Source organism: Miniopterus natalensis, chromosome 13 (genome assembly GCF_054644295.1).
Source record: "Miniopterus natalensis isolate mMinNat1 chromosome 13, mMinNat1.hap1, whole genome shotgun sequence".
NCBI classification, from domain to species: domain Eukaryota; kingdom Metazoa; phylum Chordata; class Mammalia; order Chiroptera; family Miniopteridae; genus Miniopterus; species Miniopterus natalensis.
In genome coordinates this window covers 53,827,322-53,844,555 of record NC_142093.1, presented here as the reverse complement: position 1 = coordinate 53,844,555, position 17,234 = coordinate 53,827,322, and the positions used below count along the sequence as shown (strand labels likewise).

General features: G+C 58.8%; 2 protein-coding genes across 4 annotated transcripts in view; both read left to right on the top strand.

Annotated features, from left to right (window-relative positions):
• FAM178B (family with sequence similarity 178 member B) overlaps nt 1-2,360 on the top strand; it is an 84,086-nt gene extending 81,726 nt beyond the window's left edge. Inside the window, exons 14-16 of the mRNA XM_087823771.1 lie at nt 515-592; nt 889-1,041; nt 2,328-2,360. Of these exons, the coding sequence (XP_087679897.1) occupies nt 515-592; nt 889-1,041; nt 2,328-2,360 (264 nt within the window). The remainder of the gene's footprint in view (nt 1-514; nt 593-888; nt 1,042-2,327) is intronic.
• A 4,998-nt stretch (nt 2,361-7,358) lies between these two features.
• SEMA4C (semaphorin 4C) lies at nt 7,359-16,849 on the top strand. 3 transcript variants are annotated; one of them, XM_016221670.2, is made up of 15 exons: nt 7,359-7,786; nt 8,963-9,111; nt 10,841-10,989; nt 11,318-11,380; nt 11,762-11,860; nt 11,950-12,046; nt 12,162-12,278; nt 12,370-12,521; nt 12,604-12,779; nt 13,083-13,227; nt 13,317-13,539; nt 13,681-13,793; nt 14,531-14,688; nt 14,777-14,847; nt 14,961-16,849. In XM_016221670.2, the coding sequence occupies exons 2-15, from the start codon at nt 9,003-9,005 to the stop codon at nt 15,800-15,802; spliced, it is 2,514 nt and encodes an 837-aa protein (XP_016077156.2). In that variant the 5' UTR covers nt 7,359-7,786; nt 8,963-9,002; the 3' UTR covers nt 15,803-16,849. The 3 variants fall into 3 exon arrangements, with proteins under 3 accessions (XP_016077156.2, XP_016077154.2, XP_016077153.2); XM_016221668.2 differs by lacking the exon at nt 7,359-7,786 and having other exon boundaries at nt 8,271-9,111; nt 13,684-13,793; XM_016221667.2 differs by lacking the exon at nt 7,359-7,786 and having other exon boundaries at nt 8,272-9,111.
• Nucleotides 16,850-17,234: the final 385 nt, after the last annotated feature.

The window sequence follows — 17,234 nt, the reverse complement described above, 5'->3', positions numbered from 1 at the left end:
TGGGTGAGGCATGCAAATGGGCAACCACAACCATCCTCCTGCCTGCCCTCTTCACCTGCCTCCTCATGTCAACATGGTCTGTCTGGATGGGGCTGCACATCTGTCTGTGCAAGTGGTGTTCCACCAAGGGGTGAGTCAGGCACCCATGGGCCACATCTCCCAGTGGGGAGAGTGGCACCAGTCACAGTGCCCACAGATGGAGGTGGGTGCCCCAGGGAGCAGAGCAGAGGTCAGAGTGGACAGGCCCTCTCCCTGGCGGCGTTCTCTGCTGGAGCCCAGGACAGGGCTGGGTGTAGTGTGGGTTCTGGATAGGAGGGTTTCTTCTTTCTCTGAAGGAGGGGAGAAAGGTTGTTCACCAGAGGGAGAGCTCTGAGTGAGTGGGGCCCAGGGCCCTCCTTGAAGACGCCTCCCAGGAAACTGTGGCTGGAAGCCCAGCCCTCACCCTGCAGGGCCTGGGACTAAGGACTGGGGTAGAGGGACTTAGGGACTCCTGTCTCCTGTGCTCTCTCTCCAGGTGTGCTACCTGTGTCACAGCCTCTTGACACTTGCTGGGGTGGTGGTCAGCTGCCAAGACATTACTCCAGACCAGTGGGTGAGCCTCCCGAGAGACTGGGCTACAGTTGGCTGGGGTGGAGCCCAGCCTGCTGTCAGGAACTGCAAAGAAGGGCTGAGAAGGAAGCGGGCCTCTCCCTTCTCCCAGCATCCCACGGGGCCTTCTCAAGGGTTACTGACATGTGCCCCCAGCACTTGCCCTGTCCCTCTCCTCCCTTTCCCACCCAACTTCTGAGCAGTCACTCTCATGTATCCCTCTCCTCCTCTGACTTCGCTCCACCTCTCCTCCCACTGTGGATGTGCTGGGCTCTGTGCCCTCCATGGTCGCCTCTGCAGGGGGAGCTGCAGCTGCTATGCATGCAGTTGGACCGTCACATCAGCACCCACATCCGGGAGAGCCCCCAGGCCATGCACCGGACCAAACTCAAGGACCTGGCTACCCAGACCTACATCCGCTGGCAGGAGCTGCTGTCCCATTGCCGGCCCCAGGTGGTGCCCCCTCTAGCCTCCGGACCTGGGAGGGGAGGGAAGTGGTCAAGCAGCTGACCAGAGCCAGAGCATGTCCACCCCCACAGCAGCTGCTGAGTTTCTGGCTGGGAAAGGGGTGGAGAGGGCCTGTGGGGGGAGGGGAGGTGCCTGGAGGACCTTCAGCATTCCTATCCAGTCAGATACCCAGTGCGGGTATGTGGTGTGAGATACAGAGAAGCCTCCCCTGAGCAGATGCAAAGAGAAACTTTGCCCTGGAGAGGGGAGATCCTGGGCCAGAGCAGCGCCAGGAAAGGGCACCAGAGGCACCAGCTGTCCACCCCTGCCTGCTTATCCTGCAGGCCTGAAGCTAGGACGACACTCCCAGGCTGCCCTGGTCCCTCTGGCTTCTGTAGCATCAACCTTCACACCCTCATTTTCTCAGACTCGAGGTGATACTATTCATAGCTAATATTTATTGAACAAAGCCCTTTTCTACATGAATCCACATAACCCCCATGAAACAAGTATTATTATGACCCCATTTCACAGAGGAGAAGCTAACCAGAGTCACTGAGAGGTTAAATAGCGTGTTTGCCCTGTCACACAGACGGGCAGAGTGTAAATGTCGGAACCAGGGCGCAGGGCCAGCCTGGCACCCACGCCTGCAGACTAGCGCATAGTCCAGCCCTGCCTTGGCATCCGCCCTCTGGCCTCCAGCCCTCCAACGAGAGCAGCTCTAGCTGGCTTAGGGGCACTTCCCTTCTGGGTCCCCAGCCCTTAGCAGAGATGAGCACCCACCCTCCACAGTGCTCCTTGCCTCCCACGTGCCTTTCCTCTGCCTTCTCTCTGCTTGTCCTTTCCCTGTAACCTCTGACTTGGGGCTGACACGTTGCCACAGGCTGTGGCTTGGGTCTCAGATTTCGCAAGTCCCTGAGAAAGCTGGAGAGTAAACCTCACCCTCAGTCCCCAAGGAACTAGATCACACTAGTCTTTTGGTGGGAAACCATGTTTGTCATGAAAAGAAAAAAAAGTGATTTGTGGCCTGGCCAAGCCAGGAGGCAGGCCCACCTTTCTTTCACACCTCCCTGGGACTGTGAGCAGCGAGCAGCAGCGAGGGGAGGGAGCCCAGGCAGAGATGTGCTTGTGTGGCCGGCTGCCCAGCTGCCCTTGCCTGGGCTAAGCCCCAGGAGTCCTGTCACTCAGCACCTGGCACAGGGGAGGGCTGTCGTGGATGTTGAATGGGCACTGGAGAACCAGGGAGCATCAGGGCCCAGGGTAACCACACCGTGTTTTTCACCTTGCCACAGGCCCAGCACTTCAGCCCCTGGGAAGACATCTAATGGAGCGGGGCAGGGGTGGCCCAGGGCTCTTGGCTCTGGCAGGGAGTGATCAGGACCCATGGACCTGGAGGAGGCAAAGAATAGAGGCCAGAGGAAGACCAGTCTGATGACGCAAGAGCCTGCCTCCATCACTGCCCTGGCCCCCAGTGGCAAGGGATGCTGCCTCTCCGTGCCTGCCCACCACCCCTCCCCCAGCTCTCCCTCCCCACCCGCCTGGCTGTCCTCTTCACCCAAGGCCTTCCAGGGCCACAGTCCTCCCGCCCTCCTTCCTCTCTCTGTCGCTAATGTGAGGTTTCTTTGTGCACACTAAAGTCTAATTTCACATCAGCGGTTCAGATGATTTCCTGCAATCCCTGTCTTGAGGTCCCGTGCTCAGCGTCCAGTTTGCTGAATACTCACCTCGGACAGTCATGTGACTGGGGCTTGGGCCCTGCTGCCCTGCAGCAGAGGGCTGTGTGTAAATCTCCAAGGAGGACCAGTTGTTCCTGTGGCCCTAGAAACCCCCTGCAGCCAGGATGGGAAGCATGTATTTGGACCCAGTCTGGGACCACTCCTCACTCTCCCTCACCCCTTGGGAAGGATCCCCAGAGTGAGACAGTGGATCAAAGCTGTACTTACACTTAGTTCAGTTTACTCTTGAGCTCTGAAATCAACTCCCCAGACTTAGGGCCATGCCTGATACTGGTTTTGCTTCCCTCAGCCTTACCCGAGGTGAGTTTTGTGGGTGCTGATCCCTAACAGGATGCTGGATGTCTTAAACCTGTTCCCCTTGAGAATCAAGTGGTTCTTCCATACCCCCAGGACACCCCTGGGTGTCTGTTTTCTCCCTCTCTCCACTCCTCCAATCGTGAGAATCCATTTCTAGGTCTTGCCCCTCCTGACTCCTCCTGGGTTGGGATGGGGTTTTGCAGGGGCCACAGAAGTAGATAGGAAGCAAAGGATGACCCCTGCCCAACTAGTCTGTGCCTACTCCTCAGTTCAGCCCTAATGTCTACCAGTGGAGCGTCACCATGGCGGGTGCTTAGATTTTCTCTGCTGACGTGTCTCTCTCCTTTGCTCTTACAAGCAACTGAGGTCAGGGGAAGGTGGGCTAATTAGGAGAGAGGTTCCCCCAAAATAAAGGACCTTCAGAGCAACTAGCTCAATTTGTAGACCCATAGTGTACCCCATCACTTCTTGGGCCTGATTAAGACACAGTGCCTCCCTCTCTGGGACCCCAGAATGCTAGGAGCTAGGGGGCATCTATAATTCAGAGGACTGGGTACCATGCAGGACGCCTCCCTACCTTGCAGCCTTTGCCAAGTGAGAGGTGGAAGAAATCCTCTGCCAGGGTCACTTGGCTGCCCAGGTGACTTGACTGAGTTCTAGTTTCTGTTCCTGGCCACATCACAGGTCCCCTTGGCCGAGGTACCACTGAGGCCCCAGGGGCATTAGGTAGGCCTGAGATACTCCGATAAAAGAGCCAGCCTCCTGCACCCTCCCTCAGGGCTGCCTGCTTCTGACACTGCTCATCCTGGCAGTTAATCCACAACCATTCAGTTTGCTCTGGAAACCTGGAAATCACCTTTGTAATTTCCCTTCTTTGTTTCACTGCCAAGGGCAGAGAAGGAGTTGGGAGGTCTAAGGGGTTGAACTGGGGAGTTTCCAGGTCTCTCTGTGGCCCTGAGAAAGGGATGGAGCTGTCCTTTAGCGGAGACGTCTGGAGCCCTGCTCCCCAGTCCTGGTTCTTTTGCACTGCCCCAAACACACTCATCCCCCAGAGAGAAATAGACACCAAGGAGAGAAGAGGTGTTGGTGACGACTCAGTCCCTCCAGAGACCTAGCTGTAACCTGAGCAGAGGTGTGCAGTTTGAGGTCACCCAAGGGCGTACACCATCCCCTGGGATGTGTAATGGGCCCTCTCTGGAACTGGCCAGGAGCAGACCAGATCTTCTATAACTAGTCTGGGACCAGTTAGAAACTCAGCCTGCTCTAGGCCAAGAATTCCACAGTGGTACTGGAACGGGCACCACTTGCCCTTTCCCGATAGAGCCCCTGGGGAAAGGCTGAGGGATATCCTGACTGAAGCCTCTGGAAAAGCAGCATCCGGGGCTGTGATGACGGATGTTTTCCTGCTTCCTTTTGGTGATGGTGGCAGGGAGGGGCTGGGAAGGGAAAGGCTTCCCAGGTGGGTGGCTTTGATAACTCTCCTTCAGGAGGAAGTAGAGAGGAAGTCCTTTTCCTATGTCCCTACTGACCTCAGCCCCTAGGCCCTCAGATCCCTGAAGGGTGGCTGACCCAGGCTTTCTCATTTCCCCCTGTGGGTTGAGAGCAGCCCCAGGCTTCCCGGGAAGTAGCCAGGCAGTGTTGAGCGGAGAACCCCTGTGTGAAGCCTGGCCCCTCCTGTCACAAAGCTGTCTCAGAAGAGCTAGGGGGTAAGGAGCCTAAATGAGGGCTACTATGGCACAGGACCCATGTGTGGGGAGAGAGGAGCTTTGTTTTTCAGGTATGACTCCTGGGCCCACCCCTGGGGCCAGCCTCAGCTGCCAGTGCATCCTGAGCAAACCTCAGAAGGCGTTTAGTGCCTCTGTCTTTCTTTGACGTGGCCTCAGCAGCTGAGTTACAGGGGGCAAGTAGGAGTGTCAGAGTTTGAGGCTGAGGGTGGGCACCCTCCACAGAATATGCCAGACAGACCCCAAGGAGATGGATAGATACAAGAGCCTTTCTTTTTTTTGCTTTGGTGTAAATTTTCTCTTAATTTAAGAACCAGAAATCCTCATTTTTGACTAGTTGTGCTTATATTAAGTATGAATCATGAGCAAGTAGTCATGCAGGAAACTATCCCCTGCTCACCCCCCCACGGAAAAGGCCAGTACTGGAAATGAACAGAGCCTAGACGGAAATGGGCGCAGGTGGGAAAGGGGTGTGGGGAGCTGCAGCCCTATCTTTGGGGAGCCTTTGGTAGGGACGGGCTCTTTGGAATGTGTTATTAGAACACAGAAGCCTACCTTGGGGTATGGAAGACTGTCCCTGCCACTGAAACCAAACCAGCTTTTGAAACTTTCCACTGGGGCTATGTTGCAGGTGGAGCCAGGAGCTCAAGTCTCTGCCTGGTAACCCTCACACCTAATGGGGGGGAGGGGCTGGAAGGTGAGGAAAAACAGCAGGAAATGGAGCATTTGGGAGCTAAAAGTTATCAGCACCCACTGTGACTTAGTGGAAAGATAGATTTTGAGTCCCAGGGCCTGATTGAACATTCTGACCTTGTTCATATCTATGTGACTTCGGGCAGGTCTGAGACTCATTTTATCTACGAAATGGGAAAAACAATACCTACTTTTACAAAAGCGGTCCTCAGGGTGGAGTGAAAGAAAATGTAGTGGAGGCAGGTCGCAAAGTCTACAGTACAGAACAAAGGTGAGGGGGTCTGCATATCTGGTCACCTCCACTTAAATAGACACTGGGCATGACTCTACTGGGGTCACACACTTCCTCTCCCTCCCTGTCTGCTGAGGCAGAAAGCCTACTGCCCAGCCCATGCTAATAGCTGGCTGGTTTGCTCCCTATCTCCAGCATCTCCACGGCCACACAGCTTTTTCTCTGGTGGAAAGGAGCCGGGAAATGTGGCTTTGGCCGGCGGGGAGAACGGGCCTTTATGTGCACCAGCAAAGACCCAGTTGTTACTGAATTCAAACTGAGCTGCCTCCCCAGTTATCTCCACTACTCTTCTGGTCTCTGCTCTTTAGATGCCAAGTTTTAACCCAGAACAAAAGCTTCTGTCTGGACTGATTTATAATCCAGATCTGCTGATGGGGCCCTAAAGTGTTCCAACCCCGCAGGGCTGCAGGTGGCTTAAAGCAACCACCCTAGCCTCTGGGCCTGTCTCTTCACCTCTGCCCTCTGCCCCTGGCCAGGAAGTGGCATCTGTCTCCAGGTGCCACATTCCCAGTTTGGAGGACTAGCTGGCAAGGACACCCCAGCACATCCAGGAGGCCAGAGCTACCAGTTACTTCTCCGAGCGGCTGTGGGCGGAGACCGGCGGTTCTGGAGGTGGTAGATCTTCTCCAGCGTTGCTGCCCTCAGCCCCTTTCATCTGAACATCAGAGCTCATGTCACTTGTTATTCAGCCTATCAGTGGCACAAAAGGAGTCATTTTCTGGGGGTAGGCCCTGTGCCCTCAGGATAGAAGGTGGTCACGGGGAGCTGGGCAAGGGGCGCCGAGTGGGTCCCTGTGCCTGCAGCGCGAAAAGCAAGGGCCGGTGTCTCGCAGACAGGGGTCTTCCTGGCTGGGGAGGCCCGTGCAGTCTGATTGCAGGGGCCAGTGGGCGTCGGGGCCAAAAGGCAGACCACTCCGGTCTGTCCTGAGGAGAAGCCAGGTTTCCCCTGCGCCCCTCTTTCGGACACTCGCCCCGAGGCCCCTTCCCGAGCCCGGCCGCCCAGCCCGCGGTGGGCCTGGGAGACCTTCGGAGAGGCCGGGTGAGTCCGCTTCCCCCTGACAATGCCGGGAGTGGGGCTGAAGCCCGGGGCGCCGAGCGGGGCGGGCGGGTCGCAGCCCCCTCCTGGGCCGGCCTTCGGGGCCCGCCCTCGGCCTCCGCCCGAACCCCCCCGGCTGACGTCAGGGGAGGGCGGAGTGCGGCCGTAAGAGAAAGAGCCGGCGCCCGCCGCGGTGGCGCGCGGAGCCCGAGCTCAGGGGCGCCGAGCCGAGCTCGGACCGAGCGGCTGTGACACTCGGGCCGCGGAGGAGGCGCGCGCGGGGGCGGCTCGGGGTGGGAGCCGAGCGTGAGGGCGGCGCCCGGGGACTCCAGCGCGAGCAGGAGGTGAGTGAGGCCAGGGCGGCGCGCGCCCCAAGCCGCGGAGCCCCGGAGCGCTGCTTTGTCCCCCGACCCGGGCAGGGGCCGCCTCACGCGAGGGACAGGATCTAGGGACGCAGGGAAGGGCAGTGGGGGACAGCTGTCCGCTCGAGATCCTTCCTGCGCCCCCCGCGGGGGTTTGGAGCTGGGCCAGCAGTGCCCGCAGCCAGAGGGTCCGGAGGCGAGGACTAGTCCGGGGAGCGGGGCTAAGAGGAGGGGTCTCTCGTGCTGTCGGGTCCGCGGCCGGGATCCTCTCCAGGCCCCCGAGCTGCTCCCAGCTCCTCCACCCCGATGGAAAGTTTGGGGCGGGCTTGGACCGAGGCCAATGTTGTGGGATCGGATTTCCCCGCCGTGGCCCCCCGCCCGTTCCGCCCGGGAGGCGGGGTGTCCTGGAAAGCCAGCTCCCGAGCTCAGCCGGCCGCCCTGTCCCCGGCTGTAGCGCTCGCCCTGCTGCCGCCGTTCGGGGTGGGCAAGGGCGAGGGGCCACCGCCGGGACCCTGCGCCCCAGCACTCACCCCGGGGCCGCCCCGATTTCCCTGGGAGGAGCTGGTGGCGGCGGCGCACCCGAGCGCGCCGCGGAGTCCGGCCCAGCCTGGGGTAAGGGGCAGAGGGAGGGCTAGGGGTATTGGGGACCGACAGGGTGAGCGTGTCCCTAGTCCCCCGCCCTTCCCGCGCTGGGTCCTAGGCCGACAGGGGGCGTCCGCAGGCCTGTCTCCCGCACGCTCCCTGCGCCGCTGCTTTGTTTGCATTCAAATCCCCGAGCTGGGGGAGGGGATGGGGGGCAGGGACGGGGTCTTGGCGGGGACCCTTTGTTTTGGGGTGAACAGGTCCCCGGGTTCTGTGTCTGTACGCCTGGCCTTGTAGGCCTGGAGCGGCGGAAATGAACCCAGATGGCCTGGCCGGGCGGGGGGCGCGATCCCCGAGTGGGAAGGCTCGTCGGACCCTGCGCTGTCCCCCCCGCGGTTTACTGGGAGCCCCATCGCGCCCCTGCCCGGGCCCGCCCCCCCTGAGGGCGCCGCCGGGGGATCAGACCCAGCGCGGCTCCTGTCCCACCGACCCAAGCCCGAGGGGCAGTTTCCCTCGGAGGCAGTTCGAGGAACGGAGGAGGCGCTGGTCACTTCCACGCCCATCCCACCCACTTCCTGCCTCCCTTCTTAGGCAACAAAGGGGCCTCGGGAAGCGGGGCCCCTTCAGCCCCCGGACTGCTTCAGCCCTTTTGGTGTAGAGCGGGGTTTCGGGTTCTGCCCCGCCATTGTCTGCGCTGGGGGAGGGGACAGGCTGGGGCAGGACCCCCGAGCCTGATGCACGGAGCGCCCCCACCGCCCACCCACCACATACCCTCTCACCCTGCTAAGGGGTTCACGTCTCAGAATTAGGTCTTAGGCTGCTGAAACCCCAGTAGGGTCAAGTCTTGCTTCCAGAGGTTATTTTAAGAAATCATCGAATCTGTCAGGCCTGAGTGTGGGGGAGGGGTCCTCTTTTATTTTCTTAAACAACTTCCTGTTGAGGAGAGGGAGTGGGGGAGGGCCTGGAGGCCAGAGGAGGTTTCTTGGAGTGTCTTCTCTCTCAACTAACAGCTGCACCCCTTCAGGGAGACCCCATGGTCCTCTGGAGGCCTGGGGGCTGAGGCCAGGTATGAGGCGACTGGGACTCTGACTGAGCAAGGCAGGGGTTGGGGCACTCCTGGGGAGGCCTGGTCAGGTCTTCTGTCCTGTAAGTGCCTTCCAGTCTGTTTGCTCTGGCTATGATTCTGACCCATTTCTTTTCCCCCAGCAGGGCAGCTGGCCTGGAGCGTAGAGCCGGGGCGTGGGCCATGGCCCCACACTGGGCTGTCTGGCTGCTGGCAGCGGGGCTGTGGGGCCTGGGCATTGGGGCTGAGGTGTGGTGGAACCTGGTGCCCCGGAAGACCGTATCTTCTGGGGGTGAGTGTCTGAAGTCGGAGGAGACAGACCAGTTTGCGCGGAGGGGCCCGCAGTGGCTGCTGAGGGAAGAAAGAGAGATGCCAAGGGGCTGCCCCCTAGAATGTGCCAGCTTTATTCTGCTGTCAGGCTCAAGGCACACCGATGCATGTGACCCAGCTTTCTAAGAAGTGTGACTGAGTCGCTCTAGGGACTTAGAACTCGTAGTCCAGCTCAGGACCTGGGCTGTCCCCTACCTCTGATGCTTAGGACTGGGCAGTCCCCATTGTGCAAGGGAGAAGGACCATTCTGCATCACCCTCCCCATGCCTCACTCCTGAAATTGTCACTCACTGAGAGTCTAGTGAGAGAAATCTGAACCAGCATAAGCATGAAGCCAAGGTTGCCCCCCAAGTCTTTCTAGCTCTCTCCCCCTAGGAGCCTCCTTATCAACTCTAATAGACCCCTTCTGCTGTCCTGATAGTCTTGCTGCTTGGAGGCCCTAGATGGGTATGTATGTGCACGTGCTCATGTGGGAGGACAGAGGACCTGACAGCCCTTACTGTGTGTGCGCACACACCTGTACCAAGAGGTGATGTCAGGTGTTTGTATCATCCCTGCACTCTGGGGACCTGGGATGAGCTCACCTCCCACAGGCTGCACTCAGGTGCTAATAAAGCCCTCCCTTACCAGCCTGTGTCTGGGCCCATCTTTGGCCCCAAAGACTAAGCTGGTTTAGGGGACCCTGAGGACAGGTCAGCAGCTATCTTGGGAGCCAACATAGAGATCCAGTGACTATATGAATGTCGTAGTGCCCTGCATGGTGAATGGCAGCAAGGCTTCTCAGCCCTCGCAGGCTCTGGTTTCCCTGCACTATCTCTGGTCCCAGCCTCCGGTTTCCCCTGCCATCCCTGCCTGTACCAGTGGCCAATTGTGCTGGTTTCTCTGGCAGCCTGGATTTGTTTGAGTGGAGTGGAGGGTTTCCTAAGACAGGGAGCACTCACAACTTCTGTATGTCTTGCCCTGCTGGGTCAGGGGTGGGGGTCTGGCTGTACTCTGATGTGGGCAGAGGGCAGCAGAGCAAAGATGGAAGAGGCAACTGCAGAAGCTGGGAAGGAAAAGTGCCCAGCTCTGCAGCCAGGGGTGCTGCTGACCCTAAGAGTGGCAGCCATAAGTCTGATGGCTTCCTCTGGCCGGAAGCTGTGGCTGAGATATCCTTCCTCCTCAGCTCAGCTCAGATGTGCCTCCTCCCAGGCTGGAAAAGGCCAAGGAGGCCCACAGGAGCTGTCCGCCAGGCGGCAATTCAGGAAATGCCCTTTATTGCCAGTCAGGGCACTGGGCTGCATTGTTTGTGGGGTGCTAGCCCTAATTTGGGGATCAAGGACAAGCAGACCCAGGAGACCATTGTTATAGAGCAGTGATTTTCAACCTTCTTCATCTCATGGCACACATAAACTAATTACTAAAATTATATTGTATTTTTTGCCAATCTGACAAAAAGCCAGGTATAATTTGGATTCGTTCACACAGGATGGCTATTGTTATGTTGCCTGTTGTCATTTTTTAATTTAACAATCTAAGGGAAAAGAGGTCAATGCCCCTGACTAGTCAGGTATTGCATGTTTTAAAAATCCTTGCGGCACAGTGGTTGAAAATTTCTGGTATAGAGGAAGACTGGTTGGGGGGTGGGTGCCTGGAGCCCTAGGAAGGCCTGTCCATCCACAGCCTTGCTCACTGCCGTCTTGTCCCTGCAGAGCTTGCTCCCGTGGTGCGGCGATTCTCCCAAACGGGCATTCAGGACTTTCTGACGCTGACCCTCACCGAGCAGACCGGGCTCCTGTATGTGGGGGCCCGGGAGGCCCTGTTTGCCTTCAGCGTGGAGGCTATGGAGCTGCAAGGAGTGGTGAGAAGTGGGGGAGTGGGAGGCATACAGGCAGGTGACAGGCAGGACCCCAGAGGCTTCTCTTGGTCAAGCTGTCCTTTGGGAATCTTGCTGGGTCTGCAAGGCTACCTTTGGCAGAGTGTGAGAGTTGCCTTAGCATCTGCAGCACTCACTGAGTTCTGCTACCATGGGGCCGTTTGGGGCCTATGTCCTCCACTGAAATAAGATCCCAGGGAGCGAGGACCATGTACTGTCACTTGGTGTTTCATGTGGCTGCCACAGGCCATGCTTGGGCACGTGCTCAGTCTATACCTGTGACGTTGCTGATGTGCCCCTTCCCTGTCCCCAGATCTCATGGGCCGCTTCTGTGGAGAAGAAGACCGACTGCATCCAGAAAGGGAAGAGTAACCAGGTGGGTGCTTGGGACGAACTGAGGTAGGGGACAGGGCTCCCCCTGGCTGGGCTCTCTGTCCAGGGCTCCCTTTGTTTCAGTACCGGTCTGATCTCAGTCTGTTGTGTCCCTTCTCTGGACCTCGTCTTTTTTTGTTTTTAATTGATTTCAAAGAGAGGAAGGGAGGGGGAGAGAGAGAGAGAGAAACATCAATGTTAAGAGAGTCATTGCTCAGCTGCTTCCTGCACACCCCTGACTGGGGATCGAGCCCGCAACCCGGGCATGTGCCCTGACCCAGAATCAAACCACAATCTCCTGGATCCTAGGTCGATGCTCAACCACTGAGCTGCACCGGCTTGGCTCTGGCCCTCATCTTTTAACTGGATCCATTTTTCTCCCCAGACGGAGTGTTTCAACTTCATCCGCTTCCTACAGCCATACAATGCGTCCCACCTGTACGTGTGTGGCACCTACGCCTTCCAGCCCAAGTGTGCCTACATCGTGAGTGCTGCACTTTCCTGCTGCCCTCCTGGTGCTGCTCTGGATGCCAGGCCTTCTGCACCTCACTCTCTGTCTCTTCCCTGCCCCAGGACATGGTCACCTTCACCTTGGAGCGCGGAGCCTTTGAGGATGGAAAGGGGAAGTGCCCCTATGACCCAGCTAAGGGACACACTGGCCTCCTTGTGGGTGAGTGGCCCACCCCGCTGTAGGCTGGGGTGTCCCCCAGGACTCGTTCCCATCCAGGGCTATGTGGCCTGAGTACCTTCATCTCTCTGGCCTGGCTGACCCTCTGTCTCCGTAGACGGTGAGCTGTACTCGGCCACACTCAACAACTTCCTGGGCACAGAGCCCATTATCCTGCGTAACTTGGGGCGCCACCATCCCATGAAGACGGAGTACCTGGCCTTCTGGCTCAATGGTGAGCGCCGAGGAGCTGGCATGGGGACTGGGGGAGCTTTGCAGGGGAAGGCACTCCTAGGGCCTGGCTAAGCCTCCTCCCCTTCCCTTAGAGCCTCATTTTGTCGGCTCCGCCTACATCCCGGAGAGCGTGGGGAGCTTCACCGGGGACGATGACAAGGTCTACTTCTTCTTCAGCGAGCGGGCGTTGGAGTACAACTGCTACATGCAGCAGGTGGTGGCCCGCGTGGCCCGAGTCTGCAAGGTACAGGAGTCTGCAGCGGTGAGCACTGGGTCCCTGCCGGCCGGGCAGGGCTGACCGCCAATGTCCCCTTGTCATCTGCCAGGGAGACGTGGGGGGTGCACGGACCCTGCAGAAGAAGTGGACCACCTTCATGAAGGCACACCTGGTGTGCTCTGCCCCCAACCGCCGCCTCTACCTCAACCAGCTGCAGGCCCTGCACACCCTGCAGGACGCCTCCTGGCAGAACACAACCTTCTTTGCAGTTTTTCGGGCACGATGGTGAGCCGGCCAGGAATCACTGGGGCTGGGGAGGAGCAGGGCTTCAGGTTAGCGGTGGTTTATAGTGCAGGCCTCTGGGCGAGTCCGGCTGGCCAGTTTTCTGGAAGCCAAGGAGGATGTTGGGCATCTGCTCCCAGTGGGAGATGGGCCAGTGCCTTGCCCCCCGTGGCACTTTAGAGCTGTCACCACATTGTGCGTGCCTATGACTGCTTCATGCTGGGCCCCACCTTCCCTCTACATGCCCTGAACTGGGGTAAAGTGGACACCAAGCCTGACCCTTGGGGTCCTCCCTTGCTGTGACAGGGGTGATGTGGACCTGTCAGCTGTCTGCGAGTACCAGTTGGAAGAGATTCAGAGGGTGTTCGAGGGTCCCTTCAAGGAGTACCATGAGCGATCCCAGAAGTGGGGCCGCTATAGTGACACACTACCCAGCCCACGGCCAGGCTCGGTGAGTTGACCAGGGAGGGGTGCACTGCTGCCCTCAGCCCCAGTGCTATTTCCATAGGCTGACCACTGTTCCCCAAACCCAACCCTTAGTGCATTGATGACTGGCACCGTCAAAACGGCTACAGCAGTTCTATGGAGCTGCCTGACAACACCCTGAACTTCATCAAGAAACACCCCCTGCTGGAGGAGCAGGTGAGACCTCGCTGGGGCCGGCCCCTGCTCGTAAAGAAGGACACCAACTTCACCCACGTGGTGGCTGACCGGGTCACGGGGCTTGATGGAGCCTCCTATACAGTGCTGTTCATTGGCACAGGTAGGTACATGGGCATGCAGACCTAGTTGCTGGAGGCTGGCTGAAGGCCTGTGTGCCTAGAGAGGGTGATCTGGGGGTGCCCCAGAGCCCTTGGGCTCTCTCATTTACAATTGTCCTTCCCCAACCCTCCCCTCCCCCCAGAAGACGGCTGGCTGCTTAAGGCCGTGAGCCTGGGGCCCTGGGTCCACCTGATCGAAGAGCTGCAGGTGTTTGACCAGGAGCCCATGAAAAGCCTGGTCCTCTCCCGGAGCAAGGTAATTAGGCCCCACCCGCAGCAGTTCCTCCACCTTCTTTAGTCTTGTGTTTGGCCCATTCAGGGCAGGGGAGGCACTCAAGTACACGTCTCTTAGCTTGGGGTGAGTTCCTAATGGATCCTGCACTCCGTAGGCCTTTTATATAGCCAGGTCCCTGCGTTGGCCGCATTGCCCCCCAGTCCTGACCCCCATGCCTTCCCACTTCCCTGAGGTGCCCCAGGCATCTTACACTTTTCTGTCCTGTTATGGCACCCTAGATTTTCATGTGCTCGCCTGTCTGTCGTGGCTCAGATTGTTCCCCAGAACATGGAATAATGGTAGAAAGAAAGTCTGGTTGAAAAACAGAATGGCGGTCACCATGCAAACAGGAAAACACCTTATGCTATGCTGGTACTATTGTGAGGGCTGCTGGGCCTTGCGGAAAACATACTTCCTGCACTATTTATACTCTACTGGAGCTGTGTGTGCCTGGAGCTGTGTGTGCGTGTGTGCATCTGTGATTATACTCAGCTCCACAGGGCTGCTGTTCTCTTTAATAAGGTCACGGCTATAAGGTGCTTAGGATGGTGTCTGGCGTGTAGTAAGACCTCCATTCGTTCTTTGGTCCTTAGATTTCCACCCTTAGTTCTCCCTTCTTTTGACCCCTTTTTCCCTGTGCTGCCCCTCAGCAGTCCCAGCTGTGCCCTGGCTGTGTGTGGGCCTGGCTGACCCTCCTATGCCCACTGCTTCTCTTGCAGAAGCTGCTGTTTGCAGGTTCCCGCTCGCAGTTGGTTCAGCTGCCCCTGGCCGACTGCGTGAAGTACCGCTCCTGTGCAGACTGTGTCCTCGCTCGGGACCCCTACTGCGCCTGGAGTGTCAATATAAGCCGCTGTGTGGCCCTGCGTGGCCACTCTGGGTGAGCAGGGCTCTGCCCCTGTTGGGACCAGGAGGGGAGGGCAGGAGTGTGGAGCGGGGATGTTGATGGATCCTGCTTCCCCAACCAGATCCCTGCTGATCCAGCAAGTGACAGTCTCAGACACCTCAGGCATCTGTAACTTCCGTGGCAATAAGAAAGGTGAGCTGTCTTTCGTCCTCGCAGTGGGATGGGCCGTGGGCCAGAGCTGGAGTGTCTGCACTCCCCTTGGCCCTGGGTTTCCTGCACTAACTCTGCTCCCTCTCCTCTCCCAGCTGCTGCAGTCAGGCTCACACCCAAAAACATCACGGTGGTGGCAGGCACAGACCTGGTGCTGCCCTGCCGCCTGTCTTCCAACCTTGCCCATGCCCGATGGACCTTTGGGGGCCGGGACCTGCCTGCAGAACAGCCTGGCTCTTTCCTCTATGATGCTCGACTCCAGGCCTTGGTCGTGATGGCTGCCCAGCCCCGCCACTCCGGGGCCTACCACTGCTTTTCTGAGGAGCAGGGGACACGGCTGGCTGCTGAAGGCTACCTGGTTGCTGTGGTGGCGGGCCCTTCATTGACGCTGGAGGCCCGGGCACCCCTGGAAAACCTGGGGCTGGTGTGGCTGGCTGTCGTGGCCCTGGGGGCCGTGTGCCTGGTGCTGCTGCTGCTCGTGTTGTCACTGCGCCGTAGGCTGCGTGAGGAGCTGGAGAAAGGTGCCAAGGCGGCAGAGAGGACCCTGGTGTACCCTCTGGAGCTTCCCAAGGAACCCACCAGCCCCCCTTTCCGTCCTGGCCCCGAGACTGATGAGAAACTTTGGGACCCTGTTGGCTACTACTACTCAGATGGCTCCCTCAAGATTGTGCCTGGACACGCCCGGTGCCAACCTGGGGCTGGGCCCCCTTCCCCGCCTCCTGGCATTCCTGGCCAGCCCCTGCCATCCCCAACTCGGCTTCACCTTGGGGGTGGGCGGAACTCAAATGCCAACGGTTATGTGCGCTTACAGCTAGGCGGGGAGGACCACGGCGAGGGGCTTGGGCATCCCCTGCCCGAGCTGGCAGACGACCTGAGGCGGAAACTACATCAGCGCCAGCCCCTGCCAGACTCCAATCCTGAGGAGTCCTCGGTATGAGGGACCCCCACCACATTGGTGGGGCAGCCTGGGAGCCATGGCTCCTACTTTTGCACAGGCACCAGCTACCTCAGGGACATGGCGTGGGCACCTGCTCTACTGGGACAGATCCTGCCCAGCACCCGCCCGCCCATGAGGACCTGCTCTGCTCAGCACGGGCACTGCCACTTGGTGTGGCTCACCAAGGCACCAGCCGCCCAGAAGGCGTCTTCCTCCTCTCTGTGAGGGGCTGTGAATCACAGACACGTGGGACCCCAGCAGCCAAAACTTCAAGACAGAAGTTGGAGATATGGATGTGTGTGTGTGTGTGTGTATGTGTGTGTGTACACATGGGTGTGTTTGTGACAGTCTTCCTGTTTCTGTGGAGTCTTCCCTTGGCCTGGGGTCCTCCTGGTGAGTCATTGGAGCTATGAAGGGGAAGGGGTCGATCACTTTGCTTCTCTTACCCCCACCTGTCCCCAGGAGGGGCAGGGATGTACATATGGGGGTGGGCTGGGCAGGGTGCCGTACCCCTGGGGGGGGAGTGCAGGGCTCTGGGTTGGGCCTAAGTCCTGCTTCTAGGGTTGTGAATGTTTTCAGGGTTTTGGGGAGGGAGCGGAACCTCCTGTGTGTTTGGGGGGAAGGGTGGTAGGGGCCTCCCACTTGGCCCTGGGGTTCCTGGTCTTTTATACTTGTCCTCTCTTACAGGGCTAGGAGAGGTGTGGGGGAGGGGGAGAGAGGGTAGGCATGCTGTGGATATGGCATATCCTCTCCCAGCCCTGGAGGAGGGCTCCTAACAGTGTAACTTATTGTGTCCCCGCGTATTTATTTGTTGTAAATATTTGAGTATTTTTATATTGACAAATAAAATGGAGGAAATAAAACTGACTGCGATGAGACAATTGAGCTAAAACCCGGGTGCCAAAGGGGAAGACTCCCTGTGGGCTGAGTCAGGCAGGACCATCCCACCTCCCCACAGTCCTGGGGCAGCTGCCCCTCCAGCGGGGGACGGCCCAGGCTCCAGGGTTTTCCCACAGTGGTGGCTGTGGGGCTGGGAACCAGACCAGGGCCAAGGTCTATGGGGAGCCAGCCTTGGCTTCTGGCCAAAGGGAGAAGTCAGGGAAGTGGGGGTCGAAGCAGGAGAGGAACTGACTTCCCAGAGCTCGGGGAAGGGGAAGGGGAAGGGGAAGCGGGTGGGAAGGGGAACTTCCCGGAAGCAGCGGCAGGTCGCGCGCAGGCGCACTGGTTGCGCTCGGGCGTGAGGCGGGGGCGCTCACCTGGCTGGGGGGCCGGGGGAGGTAGAGGGTGGTTATCTCCAGCCTTCTCTCCAGGAACGCTTCAGCGTCATGGGAGCTGAGACGACCCAGGGCCACTCCGCGTGCTTTGTATAAATTATAAATTGCCCACAGCTAGGCCCTGGAAGTGAAGCGTCTGGTCTGGGGGTCTGCGGCGG

What these genes read in the sequence shown, in the direction of transcription:
- SEMA4C (XM_016221667.2), top strand. Translation starts at nt 8,934, where the DNA reads ATGATTCTGACCCATTTCTTTTCCCCCAGCAGGGCAGCTGGCCTGGAG. An exon ending in AGCCCAAGTGTGCCTACATC is followed by an intron (nt 11,861 to 11,949) that starts GTGAGTGCTGCA and finishes TCCCTGCCCCAG; the next exon opens with GACATGGTCACCTTCACCTT. An exon ending in GCAGTTTTTCGGGCACGATG is followed by an intron (nt 12,780 to 13,082) that starts GTGAGCCGGCCA and finishes TTGCTGTGACAG; the next exon opens with GGGTGATGTGGACCTGTCAG.